This window comes from Chlorocebus sabaeus, chromosome 27 (assembly GCF_047675955.1).
Source record: "Chlorocebus sabaeus isolate Y175 chromosome 27, mChlSab1.0.hap1, whole genome shotgun sequence".
NCBI classification, from domain to species: domain Eukaryota; kingdom Metazoa; phylum Chordata; class Mammalia; order Primates; family Cercopithecidae; genus Chlorocebus; species Chlorocebus sabaeus.
Genome location: NC_132930.1, coordinates 30,459,563 through 30,481,147, shown reverse-complemented (window position 1 = coordinate 30,481,147; position 21,585 = coordinate 30,459,563). Strand labels below are relative to the sequence as shown.

At 34.7% G+C, this 21,585-nt stretch overlaps 1 protein-coding gene across 2 annotated transcripts in view; it reads left to right on the top strand.

The window, feature by feature from the left end:
* SLIT2 (slit guidance ligand 2) overlaps positions 1–21,585 on the top strand; it is a 375,237-nt gene that overhangs the window by 219,474 nt on the left and 134,178 nt on the right. For both annotated transcript variants that reach the window (XM_008017787.3, XM_008017785.3), the window contains exons 6-8: positions 11,245–11,316; positions 16,772–16,843; positions 19,400–19,563. In XM_008017787.3, the coding sequence (XP_008015978.3) occupies positions 11,245–11,316; positions 16,772–16,843; positions 19,400–19,563 (308 nt within the window). The remainder of the gene's footprint in view (positions 1–11,244; positions 11,317–16,771; positions 16,844–19,399; positions 19,564–21,585) is intronic.

Sequence of the window (21,585 nt, the reverse complement as noted above, 5' to 3'; positions counted from 1 at the left end):
TTAAAACCATGGCTGTAGGTTTTTATGGGTGCTCAATTTAATATGATTTTATATGCTTTCCTTTTACCTTTGCTAGTTAGGGCTTCGGGAAGTCTTCAGGCAGACTCAGTGATACATGGTGTTCAAATCTACCTGGCCAGAACAGTGTGCAGGAATTCCTATGTACACTTACTTAAGTTGCCTTCACTTAGCTGTAAAACTACGGCAATAGCTACAGTTGACCCTCCCTTAGTAATGCTATTTGCAATCATACAATAGAATTGCCTCTAATTTCTGAAAACAGGTGGCTTTTAATCTTCTTAGTAAAGATATTCAGGGAATCCAAGTAAACAAGTGGCTCTCCACCCACATTTAAGGATACGCATGGAAGTAGGGACCAGTCGTGATGGGATTCTTCTTTATATATTTTGTTTTTATCCTTAAAATATATGATTTTAAAAGTTTAGAGATAACAGAGGTTAGTCAGTGTTCTATCTAATGGGATGTTGATTTAGCAAAGTTTTCAAATCTTTTCTCCAACACAGACATAATTTTTTCTCAAAATGTAAAGATTTTTTATTATCATTTATGCAGTTAGATGAGTTTTTTAAATTATTAATGCAGTTAGATGAGTTTAAGACTGGAGTCTCAGAACATTTTGTTATTTTTTGGACTTGCAAGCATGAGCAAATTAGTCAACTTCATTAAGCCTTAGTTTTTACTCTTTTTTTTTTTTTGAGATGGTGTCTCGCTCTGTCACCCAGGCTGGAGTGCAGTGGTGCAATCTCAGCTCACTGCAACTTCCGCCTTCCGGGTTCAAGCGATTCTCTTGCCTCAGCCTCCTGAGGAGCTGGGATTATAGGCACCCACCACCATGCCTGGCTAATTTTTTGTATTTAGTAGAGATGGGATTTCATCATGTTGGTCAGGCTGGTCTCGAACTCCTGACCTTGGGTGATCCACCCTCCTCAGCCTCCCAAAGTGCTGGGATTGCAGGTGTGAGCCACCGTGCCTGGCCAGTTTTTACTTTTATAAAGTAAACAATAGTTATTTGGGTTTGGTATGGTTATTAGGGAAAGAAGATGTATGAAAGACCTTTCAAAACAGTAAAATGCTATGAAAATATAGTATTTCATTTGCAAGTATTTGACAAATCAAATACTAAAAGTTAACCCTGAAAAATGCATTGTAAGGGGAGACAGGAAAGTATAACATGAAGGGATTAGCAATATTGACTAGATATGACTATTCTTTTATAGGTCATTTTGACATGAAGTTACAAAGTGAAAAAAGAAAATATACTAGAAAGTACTAAATGAATATATACAAGACCTTGATTTTTGAACAAGACATTAAGGGCTGTAGGTGCTAGCAAAGAGAAAAGTATCACTTGAAGTTATCAGGGAATGGTTAGATTAGAAGAGTAAAACCATAGTGCAGTGCACTCTGTGTGTGTGTGTGTGTGTGTGTGTGTGTGTGTGTGTGTGTGTCTGTGCGTAATGTAAGTGATGGAATGTGCCCAAGCCCAGATTTTGGTTTTTTTGTTTTTTTTTTTTTTTGAGACAGAGTCTTACTCTGTCACCCAGGCTGGAGTGCGGTGGCACAATCTTGGCTCACTGCAACCTCTCCCTCCCAGGTTCAAGTGATTCTCCCACCTCAACCTTCTGAGTAGCTGGAATTACAGGTGCCTGCAACCACACCTGGATAATTTTTGTATTTTTAGTAGAGATGGGGTTTCACCATGCTGGCCAGGCTGGTGTTGAACTCCTGACCTCAAATGATCCACTCATGTTGGCTTCACAAAGTGCTAGTATTACGCACCCGGTCATCCCTGTTTTTTAAAGGCAAAGCAGTATGTATCCTGAATAGCAGCAGTGGTAAGAATTATAGGGATCTGAATATGGGGGGAGCTGAGTATTGTGGCATCTACGTTATTTCAACTTTGGGGCTTATGTTTCTACAGAAGAAAGGGGGTTTCAGAAACTATGTGGATGATGAATGATGTTGATCAAAAGAACAATTTATTCCCACTGTTCTCATTGCCTTCCGTGTAACAATGTGAAAGACAATGAGGGAAATATTCAAATATCACAATGAATGTATAGGTTTATTTTATGAATTAGGATCACAGCTGCAATATTATAAAAATTTTACATTAAAAGGCATTTTCTAGAATTAAAAAATAGTTCAAACTACATTGTTCAAAAAAAAGTTCCAATCTCATGAGGTTTGTATGAAATTTAGTTTTATCACTAAAACTTAGGAAGGCTATCTGGTAAAATTTATTAAAATGGAGGGTAAATTTTAATTCCTATTATTATGAAACTGGTGAACATAAGTCATCGTCATGACTCAATAAATTTCCATTAATATTAGCATTATTAATATTATTAGTATTTGGTGTAAGAAGAAGATACAGTACTTCATCCCATGTATCATTCTAGTATGTCCATTTACAAGTTGAAAAACCCTGCGTGGTGCCATCGTGGCTACTGTTCAGAGTTATTCAGAGAGTAAAAGAGAAAAAAGAAGTTGCTCAGGCCATATTTTGTAAAGCACTATGTAAAAGCCTGGTCTGATGCACTGTAACAGGTTTATGGGATTTACCACATTCAGGCCTTAGAGCAAATTCCAGCATTCACAAGATTTTCACTAAAAGCATTTGCTTTAATCTTGTGGATTGTCTAAATATGCTCAAGGCGGTATCCCAACAATACAGAATTGATGCTGTGGAAATTTTGCAGATTAGCAGATCTCATTCCCCTTCCTCCAGGCAAGCCACACTGAAACTATTCTAAACAGATGGACATTTATCTTGCTCTTAAACATCTCCAGGGAGGACTTCTCATAACTTTTTTGCTTCTCTCTATTCATTTCTTAACTGGATTAAATTTTTTTACATTTTCTTTTGCTACCTTATTTTCTCCAGCCACAATTTAAGCTACTTTTTTCCCTGACATTTTAGACAGTGAGGTATGCTATGAGAATAACAAGATCATATGAAAATATCAGCTAAATTATAATGTTTATAATTAGGATTTACATTTGTGTTTTTAAAGTCCCAAACCAAATATCAACTAAAGTATTGATAGCATATCATTATCAACTGATGCTTTACCAAAATAAAACCAATTTTTTATGAAAATTTTCTTTAGAAATATGTATATATATTTAAAAAGCCTTAATACTGATGCAGTAAAGCCTTTGCTGCCTTCTAAACAAATCTTGAGCAGGATCATGTTACATTGTGCAACTGATTTGTTTTCAAGTATCTATTAGGCATTTCCATTAATTGATAATTTGGAAAAATATTAAAATTAAATCTCACTTTACTGGCAAGAATTATGAGCTTATTCTTGAAGAATTTATAGTACTTAGTAAGTACCAGAATATTTCAAAAGTCTTTTGTTTTTATGATAAAACATTCTTACTTATAGTTATCCTAAGATTAAAGAAAAAAGGTACAAATATATAAACTTTAAAATTACCTAGATCACTAGTTTTTAGTCACATCACAAAAACAAAATCTAATTTACTTTACCATTAGTTTTTTAGTGAGTTCAGTATGATTACTTAAATTAATTAAATTCAAATAGGATGTATTTTAAATGTACTATGTGAAATAAACCACCCCTGCTTTTTGCTTCTTTAATTTTGCCATACATCCACAAAGTGCATCCTCTATGCCAATGAAACTTTACTATTCTTTCTTCATAAATAAATATATCTCTTTCCAACTTGCTTGCATTATCTCAATTCCATTAACCCCATGTCTGTTATGAGTCTTATAATCCTTTTCCAGGGAACAAAGTGCTTCTTGGTAAAAAATATGTTGGGGAAAATATTTGTATTCTTTTTTGTACATGCATTACTTTTTAGACAAGGTTTTGAGTCACAGGATGATTCAGCATGATTCTCTTTAGGTAAGCAAAAATATCATTTGGACAATAAATATATATATTCCTCTGACATTTTAGGAAAGAAGTCGCCCAATTTGGAATACATTATTTATTAACATAAAACGATTTGGCAAACAGGATAGAGACAGTTCATCTATGTTTTGTTACGGAGCTATTTACATCAGTTAGAAATTTTGTTTTTCTGTTGGAACTCTGTCATTTTCAAGTTTTGTATCATTGGATCCATTAGAACCCATAGAAGGAAAACTCACGGTTCTATCCCAGATACACAGAGATACTTACATATTTCATCATATTTTAAATTTTTTTCTCACTTTAAATATCTCTTTTCTAGTTTTCACTGTCATCTACATAATTCCTAATGATAAGAGAGCAAGGGTTGCTCACTTGATATAGAATCAGTATGTAACAAACAGAGAAAAGAGGGTATGTAAATTTTACCAGGCAAATGCAAGACCTCATTAGGTTTGTCATGTAAGTTAAGTCATAATTGCAAAATGTCTTCTTTAATCTGTTAGTTTTTCTGTTTCATTCATTGGATTTTATTTCAAATCCGTTGGTATCAGATTGAAACTGTAAGTATCCATGCCCCTAGCTCCTTCCTAGAGTATTTTCAGTAAACCTGAAGCTGAAGAGACTGTAAATGGTAGGTTGGTTTCTCATCCATAGGGATTGCTATCCTTACTCTTAAATAGGTCTTCAGTGTGGTATAGAACCTTCTGAACAAACCTGTAGGGAGGGCTTTTTACTTAGATAGATAGTAAATGAAGGTAAGATCTTTTATTGCCTTTCTGAAATGAAACTTACCTTCATTTCCTATGTACCTAAATAAAAAGGGGTTGTCTCAGGCATTCATATATAAAAGAAAAATTAGTAGCTCAGCAGAAGTCCCCATCAGTGCTATGGGAACTGTCCATGGTCCTGTATTTTGCCCGGTTGCACTCCCTCTGAAAGCACAACGAACTGTGATAATCTCCAACAACTATGATGAAGTTTGCTACCAATAACCTCTCCATGTTTGCGTTTTGCTTTGTCTTCAGAGTGCTTTCAGCAGTTTTTCTTCAATAATGCATTTTGTCATGTAAAAATGTAATCTAACAATATTTCTTGATAAATCCTTTCTAGAACAAAACAAAATAACACAAAACACAAGACAATCTGATTCGGTAATTGGGAATTCAATTCACATATTTACAAAATATGCATTGGCATAATCGTGCCGTGGCTGCTATATCATCTCATAAGACAGAATGGACCTTTGATTTTTTGCATCTTTAACACTGAACAGCACACTTTGTGACCCCTGAACTCCTGTAATAGCCTGCTAATTGAATTATGACCTCTAGTTTATATTCTCATTAGATAATTTTAAAAAGGTTGCCAGATTTTTTTCATGAAGTATTGTTTATTATCCCATTACTACATGGTTTAAAAGTATTCAGTTTATTTAAAAAGTTGTTTTAAAGTGCCTTTGTTATAGACACTATGGCAAAACCCTGGGAATAGGGCCAAATGTTGCCAGTTCTGTAGTATCTATAGTATCCTAGATACAGGAACTCTAGAACTAGGCAGAATGTTGCCTAGTTCTACAGTATCTATGGGAATTACAGACTCTTTCGTGAAAGAGCAGAGATGATTATTAAATGCCGTAACATCCAGTCTCTTTAGGCATTCTGATTGGTCCTAATATTCTGACTTTGACCCAGGCTCCTAGCCCCTTCTTCCCTTCAATCTGTACAGAAGCTCTTTGCTCAAGCCAGAATGGCCTCTCTATTGCAGATATTCACTGTGAACATTGTAGTGCCTCCGCTCACAACTATTCTTTGATAGATCCTTTACCTCCATGGGAAATACCCACTTTATTTTCTGTCTTATTAGATTGTATCCATTTTTCAAGGATCTAAGGTTTTTTGGGGTTTTTTTCCCCCCCTTTATTTCATGACTACATCAGCCTAGAATAATCTGTTTTTTCTAACATTCTAGAGTACTTTTCCTCTGCTGGTCTCTTCCATAGTCATCACTGATTTAGCCGAAACCCCCATTTGGAGAACAAAAAGCTCCTGAGTCTTTTTCCTGACCCACTATGTATTGAGAGAGAGTTCTGGCAACACATACATCTCCATTCCAATGAAAACTTCACAGACTATTTGCTATCTGCCATGTATAACTTACTGAACTTCGGTGAGCCTCACAGTCTCAAAATCCAGATGATGCTAATTTCTCCTTCCCAAGTTATCATGAGGAATAATGAGATGACGTATCTACAGACCCTGCCATATGCTATGAATTCATTAAATGTTAGCAATTATTATTATCATTTTCAGTTTCTACCACTTTTGATTAGTTTACTTACAATTCCTAGGACTTAACATCAGTTTAGTTGTCCCTCCCTCAATTGATGTTAAAATAGGATCCCCGCCCTCCATCTCTACAACTGCTATCTGTTGCTTCTTCCCCCCAAATTGACAAACTTACTTAACTTTATACCGTAAGCTATTCCTATAAAAACTGAGATTCTTTATTCCTGTAAGAATAGCAAATTGTTGCCTGAAAGATTTAAAAGGATTAAATTCTCACATAATGTAAATTACTTTGGGGTCCTCAGCATGGTCCTTACCTTAATTGCTTTCTTTACCAGTTTTCAAGTTAATACTGATCTGCTTTTATGCAGAGATAAAGGATATAGTTGCTGAAACTTATGTCAAGGATGTACATGTATATGGATCGATTTTTATTTTTCTTATAATCTATATCATAATTTGTATCTGGGGCTACTCTTTAAGAGCCATGATTGGCATAAATATTGGTATATATAGACATTTGTATTGACTTGAAGTTTATACATATGTGGGAAGAGGGAGAAGAGACCACGCTCATATATGTAGAGCTTTTTTATTCTTTTTCTCCCATGTGGTTTATATGTTTTATTTGGTTTCTTGACAATAGCGAAAAATTGTTATTCCTTCATATTGATTTTAGCCATTTTGATGTGTCTTAAGTCAACTATAGTTTTGGAGTTTTCTATCTTACAATAATAATATGAACATGAAGTAAACTATTTCTAGCACCTTAAATGAAACAAAACAATACAAAATTGGAGCATAGTTATAATAATTTTGTTGAGACACTGAGAGATTCTGATTGGCTTAGAAATTATTAAAGATTGTTATGTTCTACATTGTTACAGTTAAGTACATTTTATGTGTCATCTAATTCTTACCAAAAAATCTATTAGTTATGAGAACTTATAACTTGGATGCTGCAGTGAAACATGAATTTGCTATGGGTAGGAACACACTGATTGAAATTATTGCAGTTTTATATATGTTATTAATCTGAGTGTTGTATATGTAATTCAAATGCAGTATGATATCCATATTTTAAAAGAATAAAACAGGAAATTCTTTAAGAAAACCTAAATGATGGACTAGCATCTCTGTTTCAGGATGCCAAGTAAACAAATGTTTAACCGTTTTGTCATTTAATATACCTATTTGTAAAATTTATATTTAGTGAGATTGTATATTGTCCCCCACACCCAGAATAAATCAAAATTTGAAACTAGGACAAATTATTTTTAGTATTAAAGAAAATCAGATGAGCTTCAGAACTTTTTGCGCGTGAGGCATAGAGTGGTATCTCTTAATGTATGGAGTCCATCGACACACTGCATTATGTAAGATGAAATTTACCAGTGCTGGTAAAAATCAAAATGGACTATCTAGAGTTATTCTAGGGCATCAAAGATATACATCCTACCATCAAAAAAAAAAAGAATGTTAATATTGAGAGATCATGAATATTCTTCTTTTTTTCTTTTTAAGACATAGAGTTTTGCTCTTGTTGCCCAGGTGGGAGTGCAATGTCACAAGGTGCGATTTTGGCTCACTGCAACCTCCACCTCCTGGGTTCAAGCGATTCTCCTGCCTCCTCCCTAGTAGCTGGGATTACAGGTACCCACCACCACGCCTGGCTAATTTTTGTATTTTTAATAGAGATGGAGTTCACCATGTTGGCCAGGCTGGTCTCGAAATCCTGACCTCGGGTGATCCACCCGCCTCGGCCTCCTATAGCGCTGGGATTGCAGGCGTGAGCCACTGCTCGCGGCCAAGATCGTGAATATTATTCTACTTAACCCCATCATTTCCATGAGATTAAAGCAGTTCTTCAAAACACAAATGTACACACGTGGACAGCAAAGGATTGCATAGAAAGGCAATTTGGAATTTGAATAGAAGCCAAAGGGAAGATTGGAGTCAGGAAATAAGGGAGACGAAGACACAAAAGTATGTGCTAAGTTAGGTCAGCCAAAGGTCTGAAAAAAACCACTTATGATACTTCTGCCCTTAACATCCAAATCTCTTTAATGATCTGCAAATTTACACTATGTCTTAGTGAATAGTTGAAGCATAATTTTTTTGGAGAATTGAAAAAGTCTCCTTGCTGTTTTCTTAATTCAGAATAATTTCATGGCACAATTGGAAATCACATCTAAAGAAGGCCAGCCTGTCACTAAAGGTATGGCAGAGAACAGATCCTTTCCTGTTTACAGAAGCCAGAAGTAGGCAGGGCTTGAAAGGTAGTGGAGAAGGGAATGAGCAGGGCAAAACAAAGAGTGTGGCTAAGTAGTCCAGAAACTCTGAAATAAATTACATTGTTGCGTAGTTTTGACACTGTTTATCTTGAACCACATACAGACAAATGGAGGTCTGTTGGGAGAGATTTTCTCATGAGCAGTCATACCAGCGCAACACTTTGTGTAAACCTTCCTTTGAATATCACAAAATTGACAGATTGATGTAAGAATTATTCACTTGTTTAACTTGGATTGTCCTTTCGTATGAGTAACTTCATGAAATACCTTCATGTTCAGGAAATATGTGGACTCAGATACAACAGTATTCAGAGAACTTTTAAAGAAAACATCAGTCCTATGGAAACCAAATATTCTTAATGGTTTAGCACCAATAAGGGCTTAGATTTCTGTTAAGAATATGAAGAAGCGTGTAACCATGAGCAATGTTAAAGAACAGTGAAATTACCAAAGTTTCCAGCAGCATCTCAACTTCTGCTCCTGTAAGGAAAGTTGTCGGCCTTCCAGTCCTTGTAGGACAAGGTTTGCTTGAGTGCTTTCTGGCATGCTGGAGGTTCCCCTTTGTGTATCGTGTGCATGATTTAGAAGAAGCTGTGTCAGCATTGATTTATACATTGACAGCTAAGGATAATAAGATATGGGCAAACATACAGCTCACCCTTTTACAGATTAACCTGGAGACTGCATTAGGCAAATTTGATAGCATTAAAAGATTTTGCCAATTTGTCTGGAAACAATTTCTCTTTTGTAGTGTGTCAGGGGTAACACTTTATTGCCATTGTACTAATTTAAATGGCTTTGATAAATTGTTCAAGAGGTTAGAGAATAGTAGTGTAGATATAGATATAGATATAGATATATCACTTTAAAATAAAAAGGCTATTAACTTAATTGTTAAATGAATTTAATCTGTAAAAATCAAAAGTACTCAAGAATGAAAGTGTTTTCTTGGAACCACAGCAACCATATTACATCATGAGACTTTAAATGTCTTCTTAGAAAATAAAATACTTCTACATTACGTCTTAATAAGCAGAAATGATTTAGGCTATTGTAGTAGCATGGATGTTAGCTATGATTTAGGGAAAACCTTAAGTTTTATAAACTAAGGCTTATACAAGCAGTAAAATTGTATCTTCCTTGGGGCGCACCTTTGTTAATATTGCATGTCCTAAATTGTACCATTTGTATGACATCAAGGTAGCCTTGTGTATGATTGTGTCCCCTAGAGATCTTCTTACAAATGAGATGTATATTTCATGAGACATTGTCTATATACATAATTTCTAAAGTGAGGAACTTGAAGAGGCCCCTCTGAAAGTCACTGGATTAAATCATTGCACCTTTATTCATTAGTCTTGTGAGAGTAACCACTATTTTATAGAAATGTTCAAACAGTTCTTTATGAACAGACCTCAGATATGAATTAGCCCTTTCAGTGAATGCTGAACTTGAAACAAGGACAGGATACATTTGTATTATGATCATAATCTTACTCCTGTTCATCCATATTCTCTCACCCAGTGCCTGCAGAGCTGAAAACTCGCCTCTTCCATGAAACATTTTGTTTCTATCTCAAGTGAAACATTAAAATACTTTTTTAACTGAAATAATAACATCTCTAACATTCAAGCTACTATATTTAAACAACAACTGCTTGTTTGGGGGAAAAAAAAAAGAGTGTAGTACAGATACAATATAGTACCTCACTGTTAATTTCAACCAAGTAGAAGGCTCAATACGAACAAGGAAATTTTAATTCCACAACAAGCAGCAGGAAAAGCAGACATAACCGAGTTTGGAGCATTCTTTTTTTGTACTATGAATTTTAACAAGTCCTTAAGATATTGAGGAAGATTCATTTACTTCAATTATGCATTATTTAGAGTTTAGCTGATACAGCTTTTAGGCTTTTTACCATAGAAACATGTAGTGTTTTTATGGTGTGCCTGTAGTATATGTTTCTTAGTGGCTTTAACCAAAATTAGCATCATTTTAAAAAACAAAATTGTTATTTAATACTTTAAAACCTATCTTCTGGAGAGCGATATAATTCTGGAAGTTCCTTAATTCAAAAGTATGCTGTATTTACAATGCAGAGCATTTACATATAATGATAAAGAATGTGAATTACTAGAATAGTGACATTTAATATAGAACAATTACTAGCTTTCTAAAGTGTATTTCTGGTTGGGAATAAGAGCAAGCTATATGGGACGTCGGTTCCCTTTCTCGATTTGGAGTTCTTGAAGGAAAACTGCTTTTAAAAGAAGGAAACCTAAAAGTAGTGTTGCTCTTTCATGCCAAGGATAGTGAAATTAACATGCAGCTGAGCTTCTCTGATAAATGGATTCTGTTAGGTCACTGAGGGGGTGCATGTGACATTAAGTGATTTACAGTCCTTTACCTTAATGAAATTGTTTCAGCAAGATGACGCTGAAAGCTCTTAATGGATAGCTTTTCTTGATGTAATGAAATTGCATTCCTATGGCATTTAATATAAGGTGCAGTTATTATTTACTGGAGCTTTCCAAGGGCTGCTATTTGCACAGACAGTTCAGAACAAAAAGAGATTTCAGTGGCGGCATAGAGGCTAGAATGGCTTATGACATTCGTAAGCAGATGAGTGTGTTTGTGAGGGCACTTCAGTGAGTGTGTCCAGGGTATCATAGACCCTTCAGGAAACTTCCCATCACCTACCCCAGCTACTGTCCATCCCTTCTACATAGATTCTCCTAATCTATTTAACAGGCAACTGGATTACAACCAGATCAGCTGTATTGAAGATGGGGCATTCAGGGCTCTCCGGGACCTGGAAGTGCTGTAAGTACTGCTATTTCTCTTACTCTTTTAATGGGGGCTTTGTGTCTGGACAGAACAAATGTGGAAGCTTATCTGCTAGCTTAAAACCTTGTTGTCAAAATAGTCTCTCAAGAGATACCTTAAATAATTCATGGTGAATACAGGGAAGAGTCTAAATGCGTGTGTGCAAAACCTTGCGTACCATATCTGTATGTTAGGTAAAATTGTCTAAGGTCACTCAAATGTTCTTATAAATAGTTTTATAAGATTCATAGAATTTATCATTGCTCAATATTGAGGTAAAATCAGCTTTATAGGAAAAATAACATAAAAAACCCTCTTAGTAGCTGATATCTTGGAATAATTTGTCGTTGTTAGGCAATGGAAACACAGTTTCTCATTAAAAAAATAAATTTTTTAACCAGGTGATTTAACATTATTTTTGTAAGAATACTTTGAAATCTGCTTCCTAAGGTTAATAAGCCACCCATTAGATCCATTTTCAAGTCTTCACTACTGACTTTGTAACATACAACATACAGACTTGAATTATAATGGGCAACCTCCTTCTTTCCTCCCTGGGTAGACATGACTGACAAAATTGGTTAGAGGCAACTAAGTAACCTCTATTGATCAATGACTTATTAATTTTAATGAAATTACAAAAATTAATGAAAACTATAGTTACTAAAGCATCATATGCCGCCTATACATTTTTCGAATTTTTTCAGCCAAAATCCACATTTGTAGCTTTTTAAATACACTTACAATTCCTCCACAAATTAAAATATTTTTCTCTGCCTTATTTCATCCTTGACAAATTTAGTCAGAGATCTAAAATTGAATTAAATGTGAGTGTGTTTTTAGTCAATTTGTTAAAAGTTATCGAGAAATCATAAAATCCTTCCTCTTCCCAACAAAAAATGGATTCATTACTTTATAAATCTAGTTTCAGGAATGGAATATAATTCTGAAAATAAATTAATCTTTCAGCCAGAATGGCTTACTTTATCAGTATTTTTATACAGTTTTGGTTTTAATTTCAAGAAAATAGAATTTCCAGCTGTGTAGTGTAATGAGTTATTAATTATTTTAAAAGATATGTGTGTATGAATGAATTGATTGGGATAAAATGTGAAATATAAAAATATAGACTACTCTCTAACTACAGGAGAGGCCACCTTTGTTTCTATTGATAATGGTCTAAGTTTCTATCAGAAAAATATTCAAAGTGCTTATCATATACATTTTAGCTTTAAGACCACTATTTAAATTGTTTACCAGAACCATTTTTAATATACAAAGCTCACTGATGGTATCTCAGAGTCAGAATAATTAGAATGATTTCATAGTAGTGGTCTCATGGCAAAACCATAGTCAGTGTCACTAAAATTCATAGATGAAGAGACTACCACAAGAGTTAATCAGACAGAGCTGATCAAACAAAAAATGTATTATTAAACCAATGTTCCTAACTAGAAATATGAATGATACCAATCATTTTATGCAAAGTTTACTGACTATCTTGGATGAATTGAAGCCCGTAAACTACCTTGTTATTAAGTTTTCAAAAAACTTAAATTATTTTTAAATATGTAGTTATTCAGTGTATTTATTCAATATATGTATATATACACATAAATGTATTGAATACCTACTGTGTATATTTTATAAGGTGGAATGAACACTGTGCTAGGCACTGAAATCTTTTACCCACAAATACAATAACTACATTTGCTTATTTTCTATAAACTAATATCATTGTCGTCAGAGGCAGTACATTTATGAAAACACAGTCATCTCATACATTTTGATTGTCATGATTAATCAAAATATCTAAAAAATGACTTTAGCAAAAAGGAGGAAACACACCAAAGGGTGATGTTTTATGGTTCATGGAATTAAAATAGAAATCCAAAATCTTGGAAACTCTTTTGAGGACCTTAATATATACATCTTAAAGAAGTATATATTGGTCAGAGTTTGTTTGTTGAAGAAATAATAAAAATTAGCATATGATAGAAGACAATGTAAATTTAAAAGATTGAAATATTTTATATTAAAATTTTATAAAGTTGAGCAGACATTACTTTAAATGTTTTTTTTTTCAATCTTCATACTTTAAACAACCCCTAGAAAAATCAGTTGATAAATGAGCCAAAATTGGACCACTGAAAAGACGAGAATTTATGAAGCCCACATCAATTGTGAAATACAACAAAAGTTTACCTATTATAAATGTTTGGTCAAGAGCTTAAGAGAGTTTGCATTAAGAAGGGTTCTAGAAAGATGACTTGTCTGTTTTGCTTATTTTTACCATTTGTGACTCTTTAGGATGTACTGGCTTATGTGGAAATAATGAAGGAACATTAACGTACACATTGCCTTAAATTTCAGATTCCAAGGCTTTTAGATTTTTTAAAATTTTAATTCTTTGAACCATTTGTGAATGTATGGCTATACTGAAGCTAGATGGGAGAAAATGAGGTAATCGCCCTCAGTCATTGATGAAAGTGTATTAAATTAGGATATATATGAGTGTACAAAGAGTGAATAGAGTCCAAGAAGTCAAGTGAAAAATCTAAGGTAGATGAAAGCAAGGAAGCAGTTTAACACTTGCACATTCATGGAGAACTGGTTTATTGTCAGATTCTGATTTGTAGGATTTAGAGGTAACTGCTTATTTTCTTAATATTTAGATACCGTCTCAAAAATAACATTGGAAACTAAATCTTGATCAATATTTTCCCTTTCTTTGGACACTGGACTCAGAAATGATATATATCCCTTCAATTGCTGCTTTTACATGTTTGTTTTTCTTTTTCACAGAATGGACATAATTTAATTTAATTTAATCATAGTGATTCGTATCCACTAAATACCAAACTATCTGCCAAGCGATATGCATGGTGGTAAGGGAGTAAGATGACTAAATCAAGATATAAGTGTGAGAGGTGCTCCATGATTATACAGGCTAATATTTATACATCAAGATGTCTTTGGTATTAGAATATTTACTCATTACAAAGAAAATCTTGAAGTTGAAGACAGAAATAGACTTACACATGGGAGAAAATATTCACAACTAAATAAGTACAATATATAAGTTTCCATTATTTCAGAATAGAAGTTGACCATAGCGGTAACATATACAAGTAATCATACTTAACACTTATATTTATTATTAATTTTAAAAATAATTTTGTTGGTTCTGCATATTTTTCAGTCATTGGGTATCAGTATCAGTACTTCTTTCCAGCATCAGTACTGAATAAAATACTAAGATAATGTCTTCCTTTAGTTGCATTATGTGAACTAACATTCTGAGAAAAGATTTCAAATTGATAACTGAAGTCTTTGGCATTCAGTGAAAATTTTCCTTTGCACGGAGATAGAAGAAACTATAGTTCAAAATTAATGCATGTCTTCTCCGTGTGAAGTACTTAAAACAATTTATTCCCAAAGTTATATTTCAGAATACTGTATACTATAAAGATTTTAGCCATATTAATTCAGTATAAATTTTGAAGATGGGAAAAGGGATCATCTGAAAGCAAATCCCATTGAGAAGTTTAACCTTTGCATTCAAACATCAGGATATATTTTAATGGCATTTGAAAAAGACATCTCATTTCACCTGCACATAGGAAAATGCTAAAAGCTTTTAGATAAACTGAGCCAACAAATCCAGTGCTCTGTAGGTCCCCCATAAAGTGGTTTAGTTTTTTTGACTTAATTCAAATCACTTAGAATAGTTCTTATATAATTAAATACATTGCAAAACAAGCTAGTAAAGAGGGTCCATGCATGATCTAGGTCTGTAGCTGACATGCCATGTTTTACCAAAAAGTTTTTGTCATTCCCTTAACTTCTGAATGCACCATTGATAACCAGAGCCACCAACTGGCCCAAAGTGGCCTCAAAAATATTTTTTGTGTAGCTCAAACATAAGTAGTCTACAGACTGTTTGAAATATTTTAATTAGTTGCCACTATTTAAACATTAGAAAGATCTAAAACTTTTTATTTCTAACTTCCCTTGGAAAATCTGATTGTTTGACATCCCTCCCTTACAGCAGGTCAATGGTCCATTGGAGCTGGACATTATCTGCCACAAGAGAGATTATCATTGCTAGCTTACCATATTCTTCACCATCCCCAACTGTCTGCTTTCTTCCATCATTCTTGCCCATCATTGTATATTTTTGCACGTGGCCTGCTTCTCTCATTTCTGTTCTCTGCTCAGGCCCTACAGTGAACTTGCAACCTCTCATTCAAACCCTTGTCCAATATCAACTTCATCCACCAGGACCACTGATGCTTTCTCCTGCCTCCTTCAGAGGAACTTGCCTTCTTTAGTCACCACCTCAATGTGTACCTTCAGTCTCTCCCAGTCTTAGAATTGCTTTCCATGTCCACACTTTACTTGTATACCCCTGGGATAACTTCTACCACTTTCTTATCACAACCAGATTTTTCTGAAGGGTGAAGAAAGCTCATGTCTTAGCCTAACTAGTTTTTGTAATTTGTCCAATTCATCTCCCCAGCTGGACTGTATGCTATTTTAGGACAGGATTTATGTCTGATTTATTTTTATAATACTCCATGTTACCATAAAATAATAGCGATTCAGGAAATATTTGATGAATGAATGAGTAGTAGTAGAAGTAGAAATAATCAATAATAATAATAATAATAAAACTAATAATGTTGCATTGTGGGAAAAGTAAGGATGATATTTATTTTCACCATAACTCTCTTCACCACACATATTCCTGGATCTGCTACCTCAAGAAACCATGATTGCTACCACACAGCAATAAACAAAGGCCAATATATGCTACTGCAACTAAAAACCATTAGAATGGATTAATCTTTTAACACAGTGCTACAGCAAGTTACTTCATCCCCACATGATACAAGTACCAGATATAGATATAGCTCTCTCCACTCAAATTACAGCAGTGGCTGATGTCTGCGGTAAATAATAGTTATCAGGACTCTGTTCCAAGGCCTGACAAGAATGATTCTGTATTGTTGCTATGAGAATTCAGTAAGAGAATATTAACTCAAATACGCTTATTGACTCATGGACACTAATTACACATAATGCCACTCTACGGAAATGTAATTGGGCATATTTGCCAACTGTAACTATCCCGTGTTTATTTCCTAACCAATATCATAAATAGACATGCATGCACAAGGTACATAAAGTAGAATGTGAATAGTCAAACATGCTATGAGTGAAGCCATAAATTTGTAGTAAATGTTGAATAAAACAAAATGTACAGTAACATGTTAAATTATGAAAATTATTTATCAACTTGTTTATAGAGTAGTGTATTCTCTGTGTCATTTCTACCAGGTAGCTCTCCTGCATAAGCATAGTACAAGACATTTTCTCTATGTTAGTATATAAAATGATCAATCAATTTTGTATCTAAAAATTTTAACTTTTCTTTTTAATTCTACAGCACTCTCAACAATAACAACATTACTAGACTTTCTGTGGCAAGTTTCAACCATATGCCTAAACTTAGGACTTTGTAAGTAGTCACAATATATGTAAAGGTCATATTAATCAATTAAAGCTTCCCCTTAAATAACATATTCAGTAAGCAAAGGATGGGACCACTAGCTTACAAGGTAGACAAGGAAAACCCAACTTGGAAAAAGACTAGATATGATATTTGTGGGAATTAGCTATTATTCTGGAAACTGGAAAGATTTCTTTTAAATGATATGCATTATGGGAACTTTGGAGTTAAAAAAAAATTTACTTTGAGCTATTGTGGAGGTCACATTTCATTAAGAAATGGAAGACTCCTTGATTGGCTGTCAGAAATGATAAATGGGAAATCTTTATGATTTTATTGCTGTACTGCAAGCAGACCTAATAAAGCTAAACTGGTTCTCCAACATTCCTTATAACATGAAATTATAGCATCACCCTCTAGTGCTTCTATAATTAAGGTTGTGTCAGCACTTATATTTAAAAGTATCTTTTTTGGGGTTACAGATGGACATTAAGATATTTTTGGTCTAATAAAGTATTGACTATAGCTATTTCTTTTCTCTTGAAGAAAAAGTAATCCTTAAAGCCCAGAGTAGGCTTTAAAATCCTTAAAGCCCAGGGTGGACTTTAAGTTATTGAATTTCAGAGGTAAATCTCATTTGAACTGCATTTCAGAATCACCTTGACCTAAAAAAAGTATATGACATATAACATGTAGGACATGATTGGAAACAAAACCAAAGCATCAGACTTCTTGGGAAAAAAAGTGTTTTTAAGTTGGGTAAATATATTTTGATTAGATTTTCAAAATACTCCTCATTTTCTGATAGCTTGTAACTGGAAAACATTAATTTTCTTTTTGTAATAAAAATTTTGAATTAACAGCTTTTTAATGAACTGGGCAATACCAATTTTAATGTCATTTTTTTCTTACTGAAATCTAACTCTGTGTGTAATAACACATCATTATAATTTCCTTGGAATATTATTTAGCAAAATAAAGGAATTCTACAAGTATACAGACATAGCTAAATTCTGTATTCTTGGGGCTATCAGAATGAGACTAATCTGACTGAATTAACAGCCCAATTCACTCAAAACTATAATTTCCCATTAACTTCAGGCATTTTTTTAAAAAAAAGAAATTGATCAAGCTTTCAGTCTTTGCAAAAACAAAGCCAACAAAATTGTAAAAACATTCATCTGAATTTTTTTGACAGTGTCCCTTATTTTCTTGTAGAAATTCATGAGTCTGTCTTACTAATCAGGTTTTTCAATTTTTACATTCTTTTCTCGTTTCAAGTTTGTGCACACATCATTAGAATTTTTGTAATGTGCTTGGTTGAGATGGAAATATTTAGAGTACGAGGATATGGAATGTGCCTCTGTGGCTTCCAAAGGACAGAACTTCAACTTCCAAGCAAACCGAGCCAGAGGTCACCCGTCTTTCCCAAAATGTAGCTTTTTGTTCTGTGGTACACCTTCTAGTTTCGAAGCAAAGAATTGTGTTCCTTATCTACAAGCTCAAGGAGAATGCAAAGCAGTCATTTAACTTTAAATTCCTTTGCTTTGGTTGGGTCATTATTCTACAGTATCATTGCTACTTAAAAATTCCATTTTTATGGTCTAATTATCTTTCTGGACTGAGTTCCATGTTTCAATATCCATTACTGTTATTGGGTTAGAATTGAACACATCAGCTTAAAAGGACTAAAATGGTATTACTGTGTCGTAGATGGTTCTGGGAATAGTGCTTTGATTTATAGCTTTGGATGTCCTTTTCTTTAGTTTGAGAAAACAGAAAAGCCAGTTTGAAGTCATTTACCTAATTTAGTGGATACATTTGTCTGATATTTTATTAATGGAGAAGTGCAATTTGCCACTTGGAAGCAATCCATGATCTTGTGTGGATCCTGCCAGCACAGAGCCACTCACTTAATTCCTTCACTCCCAGCCATTTGTGCCTTTTAATTTCAGTCGCTGCTCTTTGAGGATAGGTCTCCAGGAGCCAAAGGAGCTAATCCCTTTTCTGTGATTAAACAACAAAAGAAGGAAATCAGAATAAGGATGTGAAAAAAGTGTTTTATATTGAATTATTATTCTGTCTTGTTCAGCAAAAAATGCAAGTGACCTGCTGAAAAGGTTTTACAAGCGGTTTCTATAGAGACTCATAATGGCAGGACTTATTGATATTTCAAATTGGGAGCCACAACTTTTACTAACTTGCCCCTCACCCAGTCTCCCCACTCTCCCACCCCACCCCTGTTGGCTCTCGGGATGTTGGAACTGTGGAGCAATTTGCATTGGACTTTTTTTTTCTCTTTCCTCTTTTAAATGAACATAAGTGAAATATGTTCATTTAAAACATAATTTTATGGACATATTCAAGCTTCTATAAATTGCTCAGTTCAGACTAAATGAAGAGAGACTTGATTCTGTGATTGTACATCAGTTTAATTTTTAGGAAAAATAATTATATTGGAATCTGCTTAGCTTTACTTCTATGTTAAGAAATAAAGGTATATATTATTAATGAAATGACAACTTTCTGTTTTCTTGCTTTACACTTCCTTTTTTTCTCATTTAGTCGACTCCATTCAAACAACCTGTATTGTGACTGCCACCTGGCCTGGCTCTCCGACTGGCTTCGCCAAAGGCCCCGGGTTGGTCTGTACACTCAGTGTATGGGCCCTTCCCACCTGAGAGGCCATAATGTAGCTGAGGTTCAAAAACGAGAATTTGTCTGCAGTGGTAAGGGAGAAAGAAGAATGATGTTATTGTGTTTATTGTATCCCGTTACGTAACAGAATGTGAGGGCTGCATGCCTCAAAGATTTCAGTGTTGTTCACTAATGTGCAATTGTGCACTAATCACTCTACAGAGATCCTCTTTTCCAGTGAAAATATGTTCTGAGACCTTACTATATCGGTTGGCAAGTACTGGTTGCTTGTATCTAGATTATGCTAAAACACTTTTCAGTTTCCGGGGGAAATATGGAAAATCGCTAAATGATGGCTCTACTTGTGATTTTTTATTTTCCCAGTACGTAATGATTTATAGCTACTTTTATGTTAACAATTGAAAACAAAAATGATTAGCTAATCCTAGATCCCTGCTATGAAATTCAAAGAGCAATCCAGCCATAGTTGTAAAGTAACAAAATACTTTCCATGCATACATGTATACTAATGGTTCAGTTTTACTTAAAACAAATATTAAATGACCAGCTTTAATAACAAAAATCTGAAATCAAAAATAAGACATAAGATCAGGCACCATGGCCCACGCGTGTAATCCCAGCATTTTGGGAGGCAGAGGCGGGCGGATCACCAGAGGTCAGGAGTTCCAAGCCAGCCTGGCCAACATGGCAAAACCCCGTTCTTACTAAAATTATAAAAATTAGCTGGGCGTGGTGGTGCATGCCTGTAATCCCAGATACTTGGAAGGCTGTATCTCCCAGATACAGGAGAATCACTTGAATCTGGGAGGTGGAGATTGTGGTTAGCTGAGATCACACCAGTGCACTCCAGTATGGGTGATAGCAGAGAAACTCCATCTCAAAAAAAAAATATATATATATATATATATATAAATAGGCCTGGCATGGTGGCTCACGCCTGTAATCCCAGCACTTTGGGAGGCCGAGGCGGGTGGATCACGAGGTCAGGAGATCGAGACCATCCTGGCTAACACGGTGAAACCCGGTCTCTACTAAAAGTACAAAAAACTAGCCGGGCGTGGTGGCGGGCGCCTGTAGTCCCAGCTACTCAGGAGGCTGAGGCAGGAGAATGGTGTGAACCTGAGAGGCAGAGCTTGCAGTGAACCCAGATCACAGCACTGCACTCCGGCCTGGGCGACAGAGCCAGAATCCACCTCAAAAAATAAAATAAATAAATAAGTAAGACATAGGCTGTGTCTAATATCAATCAATAGCTAACGTTTACTGAGTTTTTTGATATGCTTAGGCACCAACCTAAGTATTTCACATATATTTACCTACTTCACCTCCCTCATAACAACTATATGAGAAATGCAATATCTCTATATTTGGAGATTCAAACGCTGTGAAAAAGAATAACCTTGCCGAAGTTTATATAGTTGAGTCCAAGGATCTCAACCGAGGTGGTTTGATTACATACACACACGTGCGTGCACACACACACACACATAGTGATACATAGTATCTTGTTTATATATATATAGGGTTGGTTCTGCTTCAGCTTCAGAAGTATCTGTTCAAAATACAACAAAACAAAATTTTAAGAAACGTATAATGCATCATAAGTCGTTCACAGATTTTTAAAGGCGGGGTAGGGAGACATGACTAGTACTTGATGCTTTTAAATGGTTATATTTTAGACCCTGTATGTATTTTTTCACATGTTTTATAACCTAAGCAAAAGTTTTGTGTATGATCATGGAATGTTCTCAATATGTCTGATTGCTTTTTAAAAAAATTAAATAATGAAATGACTAACAGTTCGTTACTAACCACTTTTTTCTCTCTTCACTTTTTCCTTTCTGTTTTCTAGATGAGGAAGAAGGCAAGTTCACATTTCTTTTTTAGACTGAGGATATTTTTGTAGTTTGAGAGCTTGTTTAGAGGGATAGGATTGGCAGCTGGCTTGCAGCCTCCTCCTGGCACGTCACCACCACTAGGGCCCTTTCCCAGCAGGTTGGAAAGGGCAGTCCCCACTGTCTTCCAGAAACCATGCATTTCCAGATGCTTGTTTAGTACCACTGTGCTGATACTCTGTTGCTCAGCATTCAACC